This window comes from Euleptes europaea, chromosome 1 (assembly GCF_029931775.1).
Source record: "Euleptes europaea isolate rEulEur1 chromosome 1, rEulEur1.hap1, whole genome shotgun sequence".
NCBI classification, from domain to species: Eukaryota; Metazoa; Chordata; class Lepidosauria; order Squamata; family Sphaerodactylidae; genus Euleptes; species Euleptes europaea.
The window spans coordinates 173,229,137-173,249,813 of NC_079312.1; the positions used below are offsets into that span (position 1 = coordinate 173,229,137).

Consider the following 20,677-nt stretch of genomic DNA (forward strand, 5'->3'; position numbering starts at 1 on the left):
ATTGCTGGGGATACAAAGAAAGTGCAAACAGTATTTTTTCATAACGTTTCCAAACTCTTAATACATCGGTGGGGACACACAGAAAGTGCGAACAGTAGTTTTTAGAGCGTTTTCAAACTCTTAATGCATCGGTGGGGATACAAAGTGCGGTCACCCCCCATGGACCCAAGGGCCTGATTCAGTCTAAAGCAGCTTCATGTGTTCACGGATGGATGGATGGATGGAGATGGATGGATGGAGGGGGGGGGAGAGCCAAAGCCAGCCTCTCTGCCCGGGCCTGGCGCGCGCGCGCCCCCACCGCCCGCCTCTTAAAGGGGAGGCGCGCGGCCGGCCGGCCTCCCGCCCCCGCGGCCGGCCGGCGCCTCCCCGCGCCCGCCCCGCGCCCCTTTAAGGCGGCCTTTCCCGTCGGCGGGCGTGCGTGCGTGCGGCGTGGCCATGCGTCGGCGGGGCTGGCGGCCGTGGGTGCTGCTGCTGGCGCTGGCGGCGTGGGGCGCGGTGCCGGCGGGCGGCTACTTCCCCGAGGAGCGCTGGGTGCCCGAGTCGCCGCCGCGGCCGCCGCGGGTGCTGCTGGCGCTGCTGGCCCGCAACGCCGCCCACGCCCTGCCCGCCGCGCTCGGCTGCCTGGAGCGCCTGCGCCACCCCAAGGACCGCCTCGCCCTCTGGTGAGCCCCGCGCCCCGGGGGCGGGGGGGGAGGGGAAGGGGGGCATCCCTTCTTGCAAAAAAACTTTGCAAAAGCCTTTGCAAAAAAGTCTGTGCAAGAAAACAAAGCGCATCCCGGGCCGGAAATGTTGTTAGTCTTGAAGGTGCCACTGGCCTCTGGCTCTTTTCGACCGAAGAAGTGAGCTGGGTGACTCAGGAAAACTCGCACCCTGCTGGAAATGTTGTTAGTCTTTAAGGGGATACTGGTCTCTTGCTCTTTTCTGCTGAAGAAGTGAGCTGCGTGACTCACGTCAGGTCCTACCCCCCAGACATTTTGTTAGTCTTTAAAGTGCCACTGGTCTCTTGCTCTTTTCTGCTGAAGAAGTGAGCTGTGTGACTCACATAAGCTCCTGCCCTGCCAGACATTTTGCTAGTCTTTAAGGTGCCACTGGACTCTTGCTCTTTTCTGCTGAAGAAGTGAGCTGCGTGACTCACGTCAGGTCCTACCCCCCAGACATTGTGTTAGTCTTTAAGGTGCCACTGGACTTTCTCTTTTCTGCTGAAGAAGTGAGCTGCGTGACTCACGTAAGCTCCTGCCCTGCCAGACATTTTGCTAGTCTTTAAGGTGCCACTGGACTCTTGCTCTTTTCTGCTGAAGAAGTGAGCTGTGTGACTCAGGAAAGCCCATACCCCGCCAGACATTTTGCTAGTCTTTAAGGTGCCACTGGACTCTTTCTCTTTTCTGCTGAAGAAGTGAGCTGCGTGACTCACGTCAGGTCCTACCCCCCAGACATTTTGTTAGTCTTTAAGGTGCCACTGGACTTTCTCTTTTCTGCTGAAGAAGTGAGCTGCGTGACTCACGTAAGCTCCTGCCCTGCCAGACATTTTGCTAGTCTTTAAGGTGCCACTGGACTCTTGCTCTTTTCTGCTGAAGAAGTGAGCTGTGTGACTCAGGAAAGCCCATACCCTGCCGGAAATGTTAGTCTTTAAGGTGCCACTGGACTCTTGCTGTTTTCAGCTGAAGAGTAGTGTAATTTATTGGAGTCCTTGACCAGTATTAACTGAAGAAGTGAGCTGTGTGACTCAGGAAAGCTCATGCCCTGCCAGTAATTTTGTTAGTTTTTAAGGTGATGCTGGTCTCTTGCTCTTTTCTACTGAAGACATGAACTGTGTGACTCACGTAAGCTCATACCCCGCCAGACATTTTGCTAGTCTTTAAGGTGCCACTGGACTCTTACTCTTTTCTGGTGAAGAAGTGAGCTGTGTGACTCAGGAAAGCCCATACCCTGCCGGAAATGTTGTTAGTCTTTAAGGTGCCACTAGACTCTTGCTCTTTTCTACTGTTAGGGACAGACTAACACGACTACGCATCATGATCTATTTGCAAAAAAAAAAAAAAAAAAGAGTCTTCGAAAAATACTTGTCTACAGTGAAATAGTTTTAATAATTTGTAGTTTGCAGACACACTTTTTTTGGGGGGGGGGATACTTAACAATAAAAGAGCTTTCAGTTTTACAAAAGGCTGCCTGTTTGTAATGGTGCCTCTGAGCGAGTGTGGAGCGGCCCCCACTGAATAGGACTTTTATTTCTTTAAAAACGAACCTTTTCATAGCATTCTTCACGAGAGGTCGACAAGAATTTCATCCCTTACTGGCAATAGGGGAAGTTGCAGTTTAACATAACATTTGACAGTTTTCAACAGGTCAATCCAACGTAGTGAGCTGGCATGCAGTTTATATCGTAAAGTTATAATGTTTTACAGAACTTCTGTAGAGATTAAAAGATACGTACATGCTCTGTGGTGCTTTTCTTCCAGAAACTCTGCATCTTACTCAAAACAGGGAACTCACAAACATCCAGATATGTTGTTTTTTCCTGCATTGTAGGCCAATATACAGGGCCGGGTTTAGGTTTGATGGGGCCCTAAGCTATTGAAGGTAATGGGGCCCTTTATATGTCCAGCTGTCCTTTGTCAACAACAAATTGTTGCTGTTTTTTGTGTTGAATATACGCTAGATGGTAATTTATGGACCTAATAGGTATCTAAAGCCCTTTACACATAACAAAATATGTATTTTATCAAAGTAATTGTTGAACTGAAATACAATTAAGAAGAAGTATATTAATAGTGAAATAATTATTATTTCCTTTAAATATTGCCCCCCGCCAAGTGAGTGGGGTCCTAAGCTAGAGCTTGTTTAGCTTATACGTAAATCCGGCGCTGCCAATATATGTGGTTTAAGTGTGTGTGCGTTGAGTGCCATCAAGTCGCTTCCGACTCATGGCGACCCCATGAATCAAAGTCCTCCAAAACGTCCCATCCTTAACAGCCTTGCTCAGCTCTTGCAAACGGAGGGCTGTGGCTTCCGTGATTGAGTCGATCCATCTCATGTTGGGTCTTTTCCTGCTGCCTTCCACTTTTCCTAGCATGATTGTCTTTTCCAGTGACTCTTGCCTTCTCATAATGTGATCAAACTGCGGTTTAAGGGCTGGGGGCAAATATACTATTTTTTTTTTAAATGTGCTTCTGTTCTAGTTGACTTAACCTGTTCAACCCACTTCTATAGTCAGGTAGCTTCAAAATCAGTTTATGAGTGTTTTGAGACCCCTTAAAAGCATTTTCCTCTCTGGCTCTCGCTGCCTCTGCACACGGTCAGAGGCAGGCAGGTTGTCCCCTCTGGCACGGACCGGCTTTTTAAAAAAATATATAATTTATTGATTTTTCAAATGTATATATCACTATTTGACAACAACTATAACAAATAAATCATAGTAATAAGGGAAAAAATAAAAAATTGTTGTTAAGAAAGTAAATTAATTAATTAATATATTGACTTCCCCATCACCTTCTTCTACCTCAAAATAAAATTCTAAGTTCTATCGTTGATTATTTTCTGATCCTAACATTATCATTACCTCCAGATTACCTTTAATTACTTAGTAATATAACTAAATTTCCTTTCAATCAAATATATAAATATTACACTGTGGATCAGATCAAAGAGTAACCTTCCATTTTCCCCATATGCAGTTCTTGTTCACAATAATTCTTCCAATGGCACGGACTGGCTTTTTAAAGCCGAACAACCAGTTCAAGCACACAGTGCCTCTGAACATGTACAGAGACCTGGTCCCTTCTGAAGGACACTTTTCCTTTGAAGATCCTCCGTCTTGCATAGGAAGTCGTGAAAACCCTGACCACGTAATCCTGGCTTTCTGCACTCCTGTTCTGGCAACCGGCCAAGGGAATGAAATTTTAGCCAGGCTGACAGTCTGTTTGCTTGACAATCCCAGCAGCGAAAGGCGTTGATCTGACCGAGGGCTGATTCATACGTGGCAGCTTGTCAGGTTTGAGCAATGTAGTCATCCTGTATTTTAAAAGGCATGACTTGGTTAATGGTTCTGTTCCCAAAGTCATAGCCTAAGAGGACGTAATTCACAAATGTACTTGTAAGTTTGCAAATGCAGCTGTTTTGGGCAGAGCGGACTGTTTACAGCGCAATCCTAAACTTACACACTTAATCCTAAACTTACACACTTTCTAAGTCTGTTTAGGTTTCCAATGTCAAAATGCAAATTGTTGTGGACTTGGGAACGTCTGTTCCTGGATCCGCATGAGGGTTTCTGGGCGCCTGTTTAAAACTGATCAGGTTTGACAGGGAAATGTTGGGAAAGCGAGATTGTGGGCTCAGCTGGCTTGTGTAGCTGTCTGTTGTTGTGTACAACCCGAAGCAAGGGAAGCATCCCTATTATAGGTGGAAATGCTGCACAATGGTCTACTTTTACAATTTATTTACGAAATTTATGCCCTGCCTTGCTGGGCTGATCAGGGCCACCGAGGCAACTAACTGGTTAAAAACATACCTAATAGAAACACATTTTTTTTTAAAAATTATATTTTTCATTTATATAGATATAGATATAGACACACCTACATAAACTAAATATAGAAAAATACAGAAAAGTAGAAAATAATACAGGAAGGTTCTGGATGGAAATACAAAATTTAGATAAAACTACCTCGTACATACTATTATTCTATCCTACTTAGAGAGTATATTATGTCATATCTCTACCCTCTTAATATATGGTCCTCTTTGTTTTCTACTTGCTAGCTTATTCTCTATATTGCTAATATTTTTAACATTAACGTTGACTTATTTTTTAATTGAATATCTAATGCTTTCTTCCTTTACATAAGCATATATCTACTCAAACTACTCTGGAGAACCGAGTTCGATTCCCCACCCCTCCACATGAGTGGCGGACTCTAATCTAGAGAACCGGGTTCGATTCCCCACTCCTCCTCATGAAGCCTGCTGGGTGACCTTGGGCTAGTCGCAGCTCTCTCTGAACTCTCAGCCCCACCTTTCCCTCAAGGTGCCTGTCGTGAGCAGTCGAAGGTGATTGTAAGCCGCTTTGTGACTCCTTAAAGATAGAGAAAAGCGGGGTATAAAAGTAAACGCTTCACCTTCTAATTGTCTCCAGTGCAGGGGCGGGGGGGGGCAGTTTTGCTTAGCTCCACTTTGCAGTTTGACCTCTTGGAAAAAATGGGGAAGCGTGAGAAAGTTACACTTGGGAACCACCCGGAACATCATGTGATTACCCATTACAAAAGAAGAACTGGAAATGCCTAGTTGCAGACCAAGGCCAGAGAATTGTCTTCCTCTAGTAGCCCAGGCTAGCCTGATCTCATCAGATCTCGGAAGCTAAGCCGGGTCAGCCCTGGTTAGTATTGGATGAGAGACCTCCAAGGAAGTCCAGAGTCGCTACACAGAGGCGGGCAACGGCAAACCACCTCTGAACGTCTCTGGCCTTGAAAACCTTATGGGGCCGCCATAAGTAGGCTGTGACTCGACAGCCCTTTTCGCCACCACTGGACAAAGGAGGCCTAGAAAACCCAAAGGGGATCGCTGTGGTACACATGAAGCTGCCTTATACTGAATCAGACCCTTGGTCCATCAAAGTCAGTATTGTCTACTCAGACAGGCAGCGGCTCTCCAGGGTCTCAGGCAGAGGTCTTTCACATCACCTACTTGCCTGGTTCCTTTAACTGGAGATGCCGGGGATTGAACCTGGGACCTTCTGCATGCTGAGCAGATGCTCTGCCACTGAGCCATGGCCCCTCCTTTCTCAAAATTCTAAAAAATACCCACCAGGTGAATAGGGTGGGGATCCATGTTTTACTGAGAGATATAGTGATAGCAGGAATAGGATGGCTGAGAAATCTTGCGGCCATCAGCCTAGCAGGACGCCATCGGCAGTCTGTTGGTGTGTGGAGTCCAAGGCTTAATCCCCAACGTGGTGCCCAACACTATATTTCTTGATGCCCCTGTGCTTCTTCTCTGTAGTGTTTCTTCTCCAAAGCAAAGAGCCGATTGTGGCTTTCCTCCTATTGGATGGCGTAGAAGGGGCTGTGGCTCAGTGGTAGAGCATCTACTTGGCATGCAGAAGGTCCCAGGTTCAATCCCCGGCATCTCCAGTTAAAACAGTGGTTCCCAACCTTTTTTTGACCAGGGACCACTAGGACTTTTTTGTTCAGTGCAGGGACCCCAAGGTTCAAAATAAAAATTCCAGGAATTTGAAAATAAACTTTAATCATAACTGTTAGTTAAACATTAAACTTAGAATTATATTTGAATATATATATTTTATAATAGAGAACTTTTAATTGAAAATATTAATTTATTATGGGTTTATAACTTTGTTTCGCGGACCTTAATTTAGTTCTCGCGGACCCCTGGGGGTCCATGGACCCCTGGTTGGGAACCAGTGAGTTAAAAGAACTGGGCAAGGAGGTGATGGGAAAGACCCCTTCCTGAGACCCTGGAGAGCCGCTGCCGGTCTGAGTAGACAGTACTGACTTTGATGGACCAAGGGTCTGGTTCAATATAAGGCAGCTTCACGTGTTCATGTGTGACCCTTTCTCACAATTGTAAAAAACACCCACCAGGTGAACGGTGAGGGATCCCTGTTTTACTGAGAGATATGTATGGGGGGTGGGGGTAGCCAGAAGTAACATGGCAGGTATCTTTAGGAACCAGTGTGCGTCAACAAGCCAAAGGGTCGGGTACGTTGGTAAACTGGTCCTCCGTGACCCTGTTACCGTACTTGGGAACTGCTGGTCAATGGGTGGAAGCCGCAGTAACTTGAGGATCTGCTGTGAGAGAATAGGAGCGCCTTCAGAAGATTTCTTCCAATATAAGAAGAAGAAATGGAGGAATTAGAATATTCATTCTTAAAGGAAGTTAAAAATGATACTTATTATCTAATCCATTTTTCATTATAAAAATAATGCTTTTTATATCTGCTCTTCTTTTCTTTTTCTTTATTTCAAAATAGGTAAATGAAATAGCAAATGTTATAAATGTTTGTAACAATATTAGGATTAGAATCTTAAACAAAGGAGATTACAAATAAATGATAAGATTGAGGGAGGTGTAGGGGAAGTCTCTATATTTTATTTTTTATCCATATATGTATGCATTTTCAACAATTATTAATTAGAATTTATACTCTGATGTTCACTTATATTGATTGTTGAATACTTTGTCTAATCAGTATAGAAAAATAATTTAAAAATTTATAAATAGAAGATTTCTTCCCATGCTACAGCGTGGTGAAAGCCAAGCATAACTGAGGCCTCCCTTGATTTCTGGAGCAAAACTGGACAGCTTTAAAGAGTTCGGAAAGACAAGCACCTTTATTCTCACAGCAATAATTTGGCTCTTTAAGCATCTCAGCTGCCCTCTTTCTGCACTTGTCCGTGGGGTAGTGGTTAAGAGCGGTGGTCTGGAGCGGTGGAGTCGGATCTGGAGAACCGGGTTTGATTCCTCTCCTCCACGTGAGTGGCAGAGGCTAGTCTGGTGAACTGGATTTGTTTCCCCATTGCTACACATGAAGCCAGCTGGGTAACCTTGGGCTAGTCACATACTCTGCCCCACCTACTTCACAGGGTGTTTGTTGTGGGGAGGGGAAGGGAAGGTGATTGTAGGCCAGTTTGATTCTTCCTTAATTAACACTAATTATGATTATATACACAAACATTACATGTACTACTTTCTATTTTTATACCTTTAGTATACTTGGTACTTTTAGTATACTTGGTACTTTTAGTATACTTGGTACTTTTATACCTTTAGTATACTTGGTATACTTTAGTATACTTGGTCCCTATTACTTATATCTGTTGAGGGTACGGCGCTCGAGGCTAGATGGCCATCTGTCAGCAATGCTGATTCTGTAAACTTAGGCATATGATGAGGGGGAGGGCGGGAAGGTTTGCGTCAGCGCTTGGCTCTCATAGCTCTTTCTTGCATGCCCAGGGTAGTGCTAATCGCCACTTTGGGGTCAGGAAGCAATTTTCCTCCAGGCCAGATCGGCCAGGGATCCTGGGTTTGTTGTTTTTTTTGCCATCTTCTGGGCAGGGAGTAGGGGGTCACTGGGTGTGTGTGTGGGGGGGAGTACTTGTGAATTTCCTTCATTGTGCAGGGGTTGGACTAGATGACCCTGGTGGTTCCTTCCAACTCTATAATTCTAAGGTCTGAAACAGAAATGAATGCCTGAAGATGCTCAATGAAGGGCTTTGGCCTCTAGAATGGGGCGGGTGACAACGCCTTCTCTCTCCCTATTAGAAATACACCTTGTTGACCTCTTCACCGTTGGCCGAGGTCCACAAAGCCTTGCAAAAACGAAGGAACAAAAGCCCTCTCTGTCTCTCTGCTCCGGAAGTCTTCGCTCCCATCCATACTGCTCAAAGCAGTTGATGCACAATTTAAAAACACACACAAATGACAATAGAGCTATATGATAAAGAACAACAATATTTCTGTATTTCTCCCCCCCCCCCGCCACCACTTCCCCATGTTGCCAACTGTTGGTGAAAAAGCCTTTCAGATACTTCCATAAATGTTGCTACCTAAGGTTATATTAGCTTCTATGACGTCTCTCATGCAGGATCAACTTTCTTAGCATGATAGTTACTACATCCCCAATGGGAGCAGCATGCTGCTGGACTTGATGGGCCTTGGTCTGATCCAGCATGGCTTTTATGTTCTTATGATGCTGTAGGCTGCCTCCCCTAGTCTTTATGGTTCCCTAGTGTTTATATCCCAACAAGAGATGGATTGACTCAATAAAGGAATCCATCCCAACAAGAGATGGATTGACTCAATAAAGGAAGCCCCAGCCTTCAATTTGCAAGATCTGAGCAAGGCTATCAAAGATAGGACATTTTGGAGGACTTTCATTCATAGGGTCGCTATGAGTTGGAAGCGACTTGATGGCACTTAACACACACACACAGTGTTTATAGCTTTCACCATAGAGTCTAGGGGAAATTTCTAGAGCATCTCTATGTGGAGGCCATTTTGGCTGCTGCTCTTCATTTTCCCAAGGGTGGCTTTAGGGCTCTGGCTCGGGGTCACACGACTTGCAGTGAGTGACGTTGGAATGGTAGGCGGAGTCTCATTGTCCCCATCTTCGCAGGGTGGCGACTGACCACAATGTGGACAACACAACTGCTGTGCTTCGGGAATGGCTGGTCAACGTTCAGAGCATGTACCATTCAGTGGAATGGCGGCCCATGGAGCAACCCAGGTGAGTGGGCATGGGGGCGGTGGGAGGCATATGGTCTTTCTAGGCACACTTTAGGGAATAGTAGAGATAGCTTGGGCAGAACAAGGAAACGAGCTGGATTTGGAGCTGGTGCCAGTTTCAAACTGCGTTCTCGCTCGAGCTCTGCTTCGCAGTCTGCTTCCCTTTTTACGTTTTGCAGACATAGTAGTCTGGTTTGTAGACAGGCAGCTTGAACAGATCTGTTCGCAGAGGTCTTGGTTCACACCAGAGTTTTGGTATACAGCGGGGTGGAGGACATTTTCTTCTGAGGTTCATCTGGAGCGTGGTCATTCAAGGGATCGCCCACCCAGGGAGTACTGTGAGCTCTTCGTCTGTCCGAGCTGGAGCATTGAATGGATTAGACAGGGCCCTGTGGGATTAGAGTTCAACCACTACACCAGCCAACGTGGTGTAGTGGTTAAGAGCAGTGGTTTGGAGTGGTGGACTCTGATCTGGAGAACCGGGTTTGATTCCCCCACTCCTCCGCGTGAGCGGCAGTTGCTAATCTGGTGAAATGGGTTGGTTTCCCACTCCTCCACATGAAGCCAGCTGGGTGACCTTGGGCTAGTCACAGCTCTTTCAGCCCCACCTAATTCACAGGGTGTCTGTTGTAGTGAGGGGAAGGGAAGGTGATTTGTAAGCCGGTTTGATTCTTCCTTAAGTGGTAGAGAAAAAGTAGGCATATAAAAACCTCCTCTTCTTCCTCCTCTTCTTCCTCCTCTTCTTCCTCTTCCTCCTCCCCCCCCCCCCCCGATTTGGGCATGCTCTCTGTGACAGAGGATTATTCCTCTACCTGCTCATCCCAAGACCTTTGGAATACCGAAAACTACCATGCAGAAATCCTCTAACTGTATTCCCAGCCCAAGCCTAGAAGGATGCCGGTACTGGGAAGGGGGAGCTTTTCTGCTTTCAGAGCCCTGACTATGGGCCTTATTTTTCCTCACAGGGCTTACCCAGATGAAGAAGGCCCCAAGGACTGGTCAAATGCCCGTTACGAGCATGTGATGAAACTTCGCCAGGCAGCGCTGCAGTCTGCCCGGGACATTTGGGCTGATTACATCCTGGTAAGGAAGAGCTCTTCCCTTATGCTTGGTGGCGGATCATGACCTTAGGCAGATCATGAAAGGGAGGGCATCTGGGCCATCTTCTGGGCATGGAGTAGGGGTCACTGGGGGTGTTGGGGGGATAGTTGTGAATTCCCTGCATTGTGCAGGGGGTTGGACTAGATGACCCTGATGGTCCCTTCCAACTCTGTGATTCTATGATTTCCCTTTTGCCTGCTGCGGTGGTCTCTCACATTCCTTTGTAGCCTATCGACAGGACTGGTTTAGCTGCGTGTGCCGCTGGCGTTGCGAAGCATGTCCAGCCTGGCCGCCCTCCTCCTTCTTCCTCCTAGGCAAAAAACAGCTGGGGCGGGATTCCAGGGCAAAGCCGGAGCCAGCCGAACAGCTGTTCTCTGAAAGAGCCAGCCCCTTGGACTTCCAATGCCTCTTCCTTCCGCTCTGAAATTAGGCGCTGGCCTGCAGCCCAGAAATGCTTAGCAGCACATGATTTGTGTGTCTGTTCCTATCGCAAGGGCCAGGTGGTGGATCGTGCCTTTCTGCCCTGCTCGTGAAAGCCATTGGCACCCGGTTGTAATAGGCACGTGTCCAGCACATTAGATTTCTTCTGGTCCTGGTGGGACTATAATAGTCTCAGGCACATACCTCAGTCAGTGTGGTGTAGGGGTTAAGAACGGTGGCTTGGAGCAGTGGAGTCTGATCTGGAGAACCGGGTTTGATGCCCCATTCCTCCACATGAGCGGCGGAGGCTAATCTGGTGAACCGGATTTGTTTCCCCGCTCCTAAGCACGAAGCCTGCTGGGTGACCTTGGGCTAGTCACAGCTCTCTCAGCCCTACCCACCTCACAGGGTGTCTGTTGTGGGGGGTGGGAGAGAAGGTGACTGTAAGCCGGTTTGAGTCTCCTTTAAGTGGTCGAGAAAGTCGGCATATAAAAACCAACTCTTCTTGGATAACAGACTTAACAGCTGTTTCCTGCGACAATGTCTTCCAATATTTCACAGGTGGAAGTAGAGACATTTTTTTTCTATTCTTGTGTAAAAAGAAAACAAACAAACTGCCAGGGTCGATATGTAGAGGCAGGCAATGGCAAACTGCCTCTGAATATCTAAGTTGGCTGTGACTGTTTTATTTTCAAAAGTTTTATTTTTTTTTATAAATATAAGCAGAACATAAAAGAAAAATAAGCTGGCATATCAGGACAGCAGTTGCAATTAAATCAATTACACCAGAAGAAAAAGAATATAACAACAATGATCTAATGAACAATATTCAATAAAAGACAATAGCAATTGTGAGCAGTGTAGAGTAAGATACGGTAATAATGTCTGAATGTCTCTTGCCTTGAAAACCCTACGGGATCACCATAAATCATCTGCGTCTTGACGGCTCTTTTTACTGGCATCATGTGCATATTGTCACTAGCCAGGCTAGAATTGGCCCTAAAAGCTATTGAAATGCTTTAGTTCCTGGGCTCCTTGCTGGTTATCTCATTAAAGGAGTCATTCTGGGGTGGGGGCGGGCATGGGGGAATTCTCCAAGCCAAAAACGGGACAGCTGCTTTAAAACTGACTCTGCTTTTCGGCTGCGTCCTTCGGCAGTTCGTGGACGCGGACAATCTCCTGACAAACCCCGACACCCTGGGTCTTCTGATGGCTGAAAACAAGACGGTGGTGGCGCCGATGCTGGATTCGCGGGCGGCCTATTCAAACTTCTGGTGCGGGATGACCTCACAGGTATGTGGGTGACAGAATCTCTGGTTTGATCGGATTCCTTTTTTCCCACGGGCACACGGCAGTCACGGGCAAATGCTGCGGTGGTTGAAACACCTTGTGGTTTCCTGGACGAGGAGGAGAGATGCATATGTTAATAGAACGTTGTGCAAGTAGTTGAAATTTTTATTCTTGTGCTCCCCCCCCTTACACACCCATGGTGTTTCCCAATCTGAAATGAGCCAGCGTGGTGTGAGCCAGCATGGTGTAGTGGTTAAGAGCAGTGGCTTGGAATGGTGGACTCTGATCTGGAGAGCCGGGTTTGATTCCCTTCTCCTCCACATGAGCGGCGGAGGCTAATCTGGTGAACTGGATTTGTTTCCCCACTCCTACATATGAAGCCAGCTGGGTGACCTTGGGCTAGTCACAGCTCTCTCAGCCCTGCCTTCCTCACAGGGTGTCTGTTGTGGGGAGGGGCAGGGGAGGAGATTGTAAGCCAGTTTGATTCTTAAGTGGTAGAGAAAGTCGGCATATAAAAACCAACTCTTCTTCCTCTTCCTTTTCATTATGTGTTTTGGGGATGTTGCGCAGGAGCCGTATTTGGATTGGAATAACTGTGGACAGGATGAGGGTTCTTGCATCCGTCCCCCCACCCATGGGGTTTCCCAATTTGAAATGACCCTGGGGGAGCACTTTTTGCCCCAATTGGGAAACCTCTGGTACCCCAACAGAGGTTGGGGTACCCCTGGAGTCCAGTGCCCCTGGAGTCATTTCAGGTTAGGAAAATGGGATGGGGGTGGGTGGGATGTTGAAGCCCCTTCTTCTCAAATGCAGCGGTTCTGTTCTGAGCTGGCTTCATGTGCTTGGGGGCTCCCAAAATAGAATTCCAGATGTACACCTGATTGTGTGGACCTAGGGGAAAACGTAACATGTTGTTTGGCCTGTGGAGTACCGTATCAGGTATATTCCCACCTCCATTCTTGGCTCTCCGGCAAGGGGCATTGCCTACATCTGTCCCCATTCCTAGCTGTGGGGCAGAATTCTTTCCAGGTATGAATCGGCTATGGTCCGCCATCTGCTTCTCTTGTCTTGACCATTGGCGGTGATAGAAGGAAGATATAAGAAGGTCCCTATGGCAGAAAGTCTTTGTCCTTATGGGTCAGGGGATATTGAAACCTCAGAACATGTTTTGATCCGTTGTTCGTTCGACCGAGGAGTCCACATGAGGGTTCTTTCCCCTTTGCTTAACACTTTCCCTTGCCAGCCTGATGTGTTTTTGGCTAAGAAGCTCTTAACTGATGAAAAACCACAGTTTTCACTACTGACAGCTAAATTTTGTGCAACAGCTATCAACATATATCGTACCCGGGTAGGATAAGACTAACTGAAATATTTTATTATTTGAAATTATTAAGGGGGATATGTCAAGTTATGCAATGTTTATATAAATTTTATTTATACATGTAATATGTATACATGTATGTATACTTGTAAAGAGCCAGCATGGTGTAGTGGTTAAGAGAGGTGGTTTGGAGCGGTGGACTCTGACCTGGAGAACCGGGTTCGATTCCCCGCTCCTCCGCATGAGCGGCGGAGGCTAAACTAGTGAACTGGATTGGTTTCTCCACTCCTACACATGAAGCCAGCTGGGTGACCTTGGGCTAGTCACACTCTCTCGGCCCCACCTGCCTCTCAGGGTATCTATTGTGGGGAGGGGAAGGGAAGGTGATCGTAAGCTGGTTGGATTCTCCCTTAAGCGGCAAAGAAAGTCGGCATATAAAAACCAACTCTTCTTCTCATTTGTTGTTGTTGTGTTTTTTCTTTTTATTATCTGTTGTTGTTTTTTCCTGCTGGTCAGTGACCAAATTAATAAATTATTATTATTTGCATGATATCGCATGCTGTCCTGGGCCAGGATCGTTTCTTTACAGGAAAGCTCACGCGGCGTTTCCCTTCTGCTTCCTTCAGGGCTACTACAAGCGCACCCCTGCTTACATCCCTATTAGGAAGCGTGCCCGCCAGGGTTGCTTTGCTGTCCCCATGGTGCACTCCACCTTTCTCATCGACCTGCGGAAGGAGGCCTCCCAGAACCTTGTCTTCTACCCGCCCCACTCAGACTACACCTGGGCGTTCGATGACATCATTGTCTTTGCCTTCGCCTGCAGGCAGGCCGGTGAGTCGAGGTATTGCCTCCGCTTATGGAGAACGGCCTCAGCCAGTCTGGAGCCCCAGATCGGCAGTGGGATGACGTCGACTGAGGCCTGGTTGTTCATGTGCTGCTAGCGTTGTGTAGTGGTTAAGAGTGGTGGTTTGGAGCGGTGGACTCTGATCTGGAGAACTGGGTTTGGTTCCCCTCTTCTCCACATGAGTGGTGGAGGCTAATCTGGTGAACTGGATTTGTTTCCCCGCTCCTCCACACGAAGCTAGCTGGGTGACCTTGGGCTAGTCACAGTTCTGTCTGAACTCTCTCAGCCCCACCTACCTCACAGGATGTCTGTTGTGGGGAGGGGGGGAGGTGATTGTAAGCTGGCTTGATTCTTCCTTAAGCGGTAGAGAAAATCGGCATATGAAAACCAACTCTTCTTTTGAAAGAGAGCCAGGATGGTATAGTGGTTAAGAGCGGCGAACTCTATTTTGGTGAACTTGGTTGGTTTCCCCACTCCTCCTCATGAAGCCTGCTGGGTGTGACCTTGGGCTAGTCACATTTCTCTTAGAACTCTCTCAGTTCCACCTACCTCATAAGGTGTCTGTTGTGGGGAGGGGAAGGGAAGGTGATTGTAAGCCGGCTTGATTCTTCCTTAAGTGGTAGAGAAAGTCGGCATATAAAAACCAACTCTTCTTCTAATTAAAACCATCCTGTATATGTTGCCGTATGGGCTTGTTTTTAATATATGCATGAGCGCTTTAAACATATTTCATTGTTTTATTTAGATCTTGTTTCACCCAACCTCTTGGGTCCCCAACCGTGCTCTGGCGCAAAAACAGCTCACACAGAACTCTTCACTGTGCAGGTTTCTTGGGCTGGTTTTCAGTGCGAGTTCAACCTCCAGAGTAGTTGCTCACACCACTAAATTGGTGAACAGGGGCTGGAATTCAGCAGTGCACAAGCGTAAATGGAGTTGGCACAGTTCCGCTTGTGCAAGCTCTTATGTCCACCCCCTAGTGCTTTCCCCCCCAAATATTAAAGTGCCTAGAAATCAATTGCATGATGTTGTGGCCAAACGGGGAACTCAGATAAGGATTCAACCAGACCAGCTTAGCGCAAGCACCCGACATGGTCTCTTTCTTGTGCTTCCGCAAGAACTCTAGCACAAGTGGAAATTTCACACTAGATCCAACCTGGAGTATTGAACCATGTGGACTGCGACGCTGGTAGTTATTAAGAATCTATCGGACATCACTCCCATAGAGGCCAAATATACTGGGCCAAGGGCTCTAACATACGGAGAGTCCATCATGCTACGGTGTGTTCACTCCCACGTTCTTTCCCCATTGGTTGCAGAGGTCCAGATGTATGTTTGCAACAAAGAGGAGTATGGCTCCCTGCCCGTGCCTCTGCGATCCCACAGCACCCTGCGCGACGAGGAAGAGAGCTTCATGCACGTGCAGTTGGAAATCATGGGTGAGTCTCTTGCAGAACCAGTGGTCGGAAGGCTGCACACCTTTTGCATCCTTCCACCAGTTTCAACTAAGGGGTAGACTTTTGTGGGAGGAAACTGTTCCGTGTGAAGCCTACGCTCTGCAAAGTGTAGGGGTGGACCGCGTTGGGCAGTTACGACGCCTCGTCTAGGGAGACCGTAAGGACCCATGTTACGCCAGAGCTGACTTCCGTCGGCAGGGCTGTGTGAGCTACAAAACAAAAATCTGGCCCCCAGACTATCCAGGTTCCGTGCCAGGAAAAAACGGACTTTGTGCAACCCATGTAAAGAACATAGTCCTTCTATCCATGGGCTGGATCTCCCTGGTTGAACCTGGGTTCATTGCACATTAATGTAACCCGATTTGGGGGAAACCATATGCATTGGCTTGAATGGTCAGGGACGAAGCTGTGTGCTAATCAAGCGATGAATACAGAAAAGCAGTCTCCCAAGCTCAAATCAAGTCCCACCCCTTTAAATGCTGCTCTGCAATTGGCTAACTTCGCAGTACTCACCATGAGATAAGATTTCCTTCCCCCAAAATCCAACTGCCGCATAAAAAAGCATTTAAAAAACAAAAAAAATGGAGCAATCTGAAGGGGGGGGAGACGTCCAAGCCTCATTTTTAAAAAGCCTTTTTTTTGCTCAGAAAGAGCTCCGAGGTAGCAGGAAGCACTTGAATCCCCGCCTCTTGCTTTGTGAATGGCTGTGACAGAAGCCAATCTTTTGTTTCCCCTGCTTGCCATCTGCACATTGCTTGGAACTGGGCTGAGCTCAGGGGATGGGGGAAAGTCGGATTAACAGAGGAACGGGAGGACCCGGGTTGGTTTTGCGTTCGAACAGCGCCGAGCTACCAAGGAGCGGGATATCGTGCGTACTGAAAAGTGAGATCCTGGCTGAAACAGGGAATGAAGGAGGTTACAGCGACCATGCATAAATGACCATAGTGCGCAACAGCTGTGAGCATCTCCGCATACTTTCTTTAACGTGCGCATGGTTGGCATTTGGTGGGAGCGGAAAGGGGGTCCCGAAGGCAGGAACTAATTCTCTAAAACTAATTTGTCAGAGGGGGTTACTTATATGGGGGGAAGGCTGCGGCAAATCAAAAGCCTCAGGCAGAACTTCTGCCCCTCCTTTGCATCTCCTGTGTGCAGTTCCCACATTCGGCTGTGAATTGACAGTGGTGCCTCAGATCATTAAATTCTGATGGTACATGCATGTGTGAACGAGGCCTCCCGCTGTCAGATTTAACATGCAAAACTCTGCGTGTCTAGCAATGAGCCTTTTTTCATTTGATTGGAGGGAGACTTAGCATCACATGCCAGTTGTGATGTTCCTAACCACACAATAACATTAACAGCCTAGCATGCAGAATGGAAAGTTGGGATGGTATCATTCGTGCAGAAATGGAAAATACAACACCAATTTAAGTGTGAGTTTGGCTTAAGAACCAACACATTCTGTAGGTAAGCCAAGCGGGAGTTCTGTCCTCTTTTTCTGGTGTCCAGATGGCTGGGTGGAGAATCCATGTTCAGGGGTTGTATAGCTCTGAGTAACAGAGGAAAACCCTTCTTGGGGGCTTCCTGGAAGTATCTGTGTAGTCACCAATGAAAACAGCACGTTGAAGGATTCTTGGTCTGCTCCAAGGCGCAGATCTATTTAAAGGGCCCGCCGCGCGCCTCCAGGGAAGCTCCCTGGAGGCGCGCGGCGGGTCTTCAAACAGATATGTGCCTCCCGGCCGAGAGGCGCAGATCTGTTTGAAGCCCCCCCCCAGCCCTGCCGGGAGACCCCCCCCAGCCCTGCTGGGACTCCCGGCAGGGCTGGCGGGGGGCTGGCAAGACCCTCTGCGCAGAGGGTTTCCAGACCCCCCCAGCCCTGCCGGGAGTCCCAGCAGGGCTGGGGGGGGGGGCTTTAAATAGATCTGCGCCTACCGGCTGGGAGGCACAAATCTATTTAAAGGGCCCGCCGCGCGCCTCCAGGGAAGCTCCCTGGAGGCTTGTGCGGGGGGGGGGGGAACAGATCTGCGCCTTCCAGCTGGAAGGCGCAGATCTGTTTAAAGGGGCCGAATTCGCCGAATTTATTCGGGAACACCCCGAACTCGGCGAATTCGGCTCCCCGGTTTCCCCCCCTTTTTGAGTTCGGTTCGTCCGAACCGAAAAACCGCCGAATTGTGGGAAATTCGGCTGTTTTTCGGTTCAGACTGAACCGAATCAACAGCCCTACTTTGAACTACAACCTAAATACTTTCTGCTGGGAATGACCCCTCCACATTTAAAATCTTCAGATAAAGAATTTTTTTTTTATATGCAATGACAGCAGCAAGAACTCTTTATGCTAGTTACTGGAAGGACAAAAAAATACCATCACTAAACAAATGGATTACAAAAATGTATGAATATGCAGACATGGCCAGACTCTCAAATTGGATGAAGAAGAATCCACCGGAAGAACATGAACAGAAATGGCAAACATTTTACAGAAGACACACAGTGAATCCAAGTTAGAACTAAACTGAATATAGTTACGATCTCAGAGACCAGTAAGACTAGTAAGAATAGTTACTATGAAAAATGTTATTGTAATATTTTGATAAGTTTTGACATAGCCCAAAATAGAAAATAGAAACTAGATCGATAGAACAGAAATAAAAATGTATTAGACAGTGATAAAAATGTACAAGACCTGTCCAAGACGCCAACCCAATAAGATATTGTATCTATACCCTTTTTTTCTCTCCCCCATTTCTGTATACCCAAAAAACTAATAAAATATTTATTAAAAAAAAAAGGACTTGGGGGGTGGTGGCTGGCTTGCAGGCCGGATAAGAGCTCTCAAGGCGCCAGATCCCTCCCCTGCCGTATGTTTGACCATCCCCCGCCCTACGGGGTCACCACAAGTCAGCTGTGACTTGGCGGCACTTTACGCACACAAACCACACAAACCCATTGAGCTTCAGTGGACTCAAAAGGGTGTAACTGATAGCATCTTAGAAGTGGCATTGACACAACAAAGCCATCTTGTTCCAGAGCCTTTATTTGCTGGCCCCTGCTGTTCCAGTTTGAGGCACCTGGATCGGTCTACTGTACTGAACCTGCCCTCCCGGAACTGCCTCTGGTATCAAAGAGGCCTGTGTGTCCATCTGGCGGCCTTCGGATTGTGGAGGAGGTTGCTGGGCTCCGTCCCTTGAGGATGCTTTACAGTTGCGCTTTGTGCCGTCCGGCGCTGGACAAAGATCCTTTTGTGAACTCTGCCTGCCCTTAAAGGGGTGATTGTCACTAATTTCTCAAAATGGCCGAGGTGGGAGAGCTGAGCAAACAACCCTCTTTAATTAGTAGCTGCTTGCTTTGGAGAATGAAAGACGACTCCTGTATGTTTTTAAATTGGCTGTCCTCCCTTTTTGGTATATTTAAGATTTTTTTAAAAAACCTGTATACAGTGAATCCTTTGTCGGTGCAGTAAATGCAACAGCTAATACGGAGCATATTCAAACATGCTGTTTCTGGGCTGGGACAGTCCTTTCCTGGGACCATGCTATATTGGAATGCACCGGGAGGTGCTCTTTGAGAATTTCCCCATGCCAAAATCTCACTGTATGTAGAAAGCTAGTATGTTCCAGCAGAAGCTTTCTGTCTGTCCAGCAAGTATCGGTGGGGGTGCGGACGTGCCTTAAGAAATGGAAAGAGCAGCCAGAGATTTTAAATAATCAGTGAGGCCATGCATATTTAAGATACATTTTGGGGGGCCAAAATTGTACCCATCTGTGATTTAAACTTGCACCCTCTCTGGATGAGAACATGGGTACATTTCCTACAAAATGCGACTCTGGGCAAATAGCGCCACCTAGTGGTCAACACAGGATATGCTTGCCCAAAAAAGTCATAGAAGGACCCCCCCTCCCCCCGAGCTGTTCTTTCTAAACTTTGTTTAGCAGGACAGGATAAGAACATAAGAAAAGCCCTGCTGAATCAGACCAAGGCCCATCAAGTCCAGCAGTCTGTTCACACAGTGGCCAACTAGGTGCCTCCAGGAAGCCCACAAACAAGACAACTGCAGCAGCATTGTCCTGCCTGTGTTCCACAGCACCTAAGATAATGGGCATGCTCCTCTGGTCCTGGAAAGAATAGGATAAAATTATCTGCTTCCTTCCATACACCCAGGCAACTGAAACACTCTGTGCATTCAGAGTGTTTGTCATGCAGAAGGTCCCACGTTCAATCCCCAGCATCTCCAGCTAAAGGGACTCGGCAAGTAGGTGATGGGAAAGACCTCTGCCTGAGACCCTGGAGAGCTGCTGCCGGTCTGAGTAGACAAGACTGACTTTGATGGACCGAGGGTCTGATTCAGTAGAAGGCAGCTTCATGTGTTCATGTAATCACACAAAGGGGGTACCTTTTGTAGGACACATGTTCGTTCTTGTAGGTTTGAATGCAAACAGTTCAAAATCCTGTTTGGAATATAGCTATTGGGCTTGTGAATGGGAGGAGGGATCCATGTGGCAAAAGTAATAGAAAAGTTCAAGAAAATATTTTTTAAAGGGAATCCACAATGGTTGTCCTTGAAGACATCTAGAAATTATTCAGTCAGGGTATTTTTCCAATATTTATTCCCCATCTGGTATCCGTTTAAAGTTTAACACTGCCTTTCTGGCCTCTTTTGAGACTGCCTGCCATTTCCTCTTCCCAAAGGCAGTGCGCATAGGAACTTGGAAGATACGCTCCAAAGTTAATGGGTAATAGGCCGAGTGCTGGACTTGAACCTGCCAAGGCCTCCATAACTTGTGGCCAGTTATTGTCTCTCAGCCTAGCGTACCTCAGGCTATAGTAAACAGAGAGACAGTAAAGGGGCCGGAGATGAAACTGCAGTATCCTGAGCTCCTCAGAAGAAGGGTGGAATAAAACTTCACTAAAACTAATAACTTTTTTTGCTAGCCCTTCTGTTAGAGACTTGCCGTCAAAGAGACTCAACTTTTATAAAGTTCCCCTGCCAGGCTGCCTGGAAGAGATTCTTATTAG

The 20,677-nt window shown here is 47.2% G+C and overlaps 1 protein-coding gene across 1 annotated transcript in view; it reads left to right on the forward strand.

Moving 5' to 3' along the window:
- Positions 1-435: 435 nt before the first annotated feature.
- The window catches only part of COLGALT1 (collagen beta(1-O)galactosyltransferase 1), a 30,554-nt gene continuing 10,312 nt past the window's right edge, over positions 436-20,677 (forward strand). Inside the window, exons 1-6 of the mRNA XM_056857311.1 lie at positions 436-662; positions 9,128-9,238; positions 10,203-10,320; positions 11,917-12,051; positions 13,996-14,200; positions 15,530-15,649. Coding sequence (XP_056713289.1) covers positions 436-662; positions 9,128-9,238; positions 10,203-10,320; positions 11,917-12,051; positions 13,996-14,200; positions 15,530-15,649 — 916 coding nt within the window. The remainder of the gene's footprint in view (positions 663-9,127; positions 9,239-10,202; positions 10,321-11,916; positions 12,052-13,995; positions 14,201-15,529; positions 15,650-20,677) is intronic.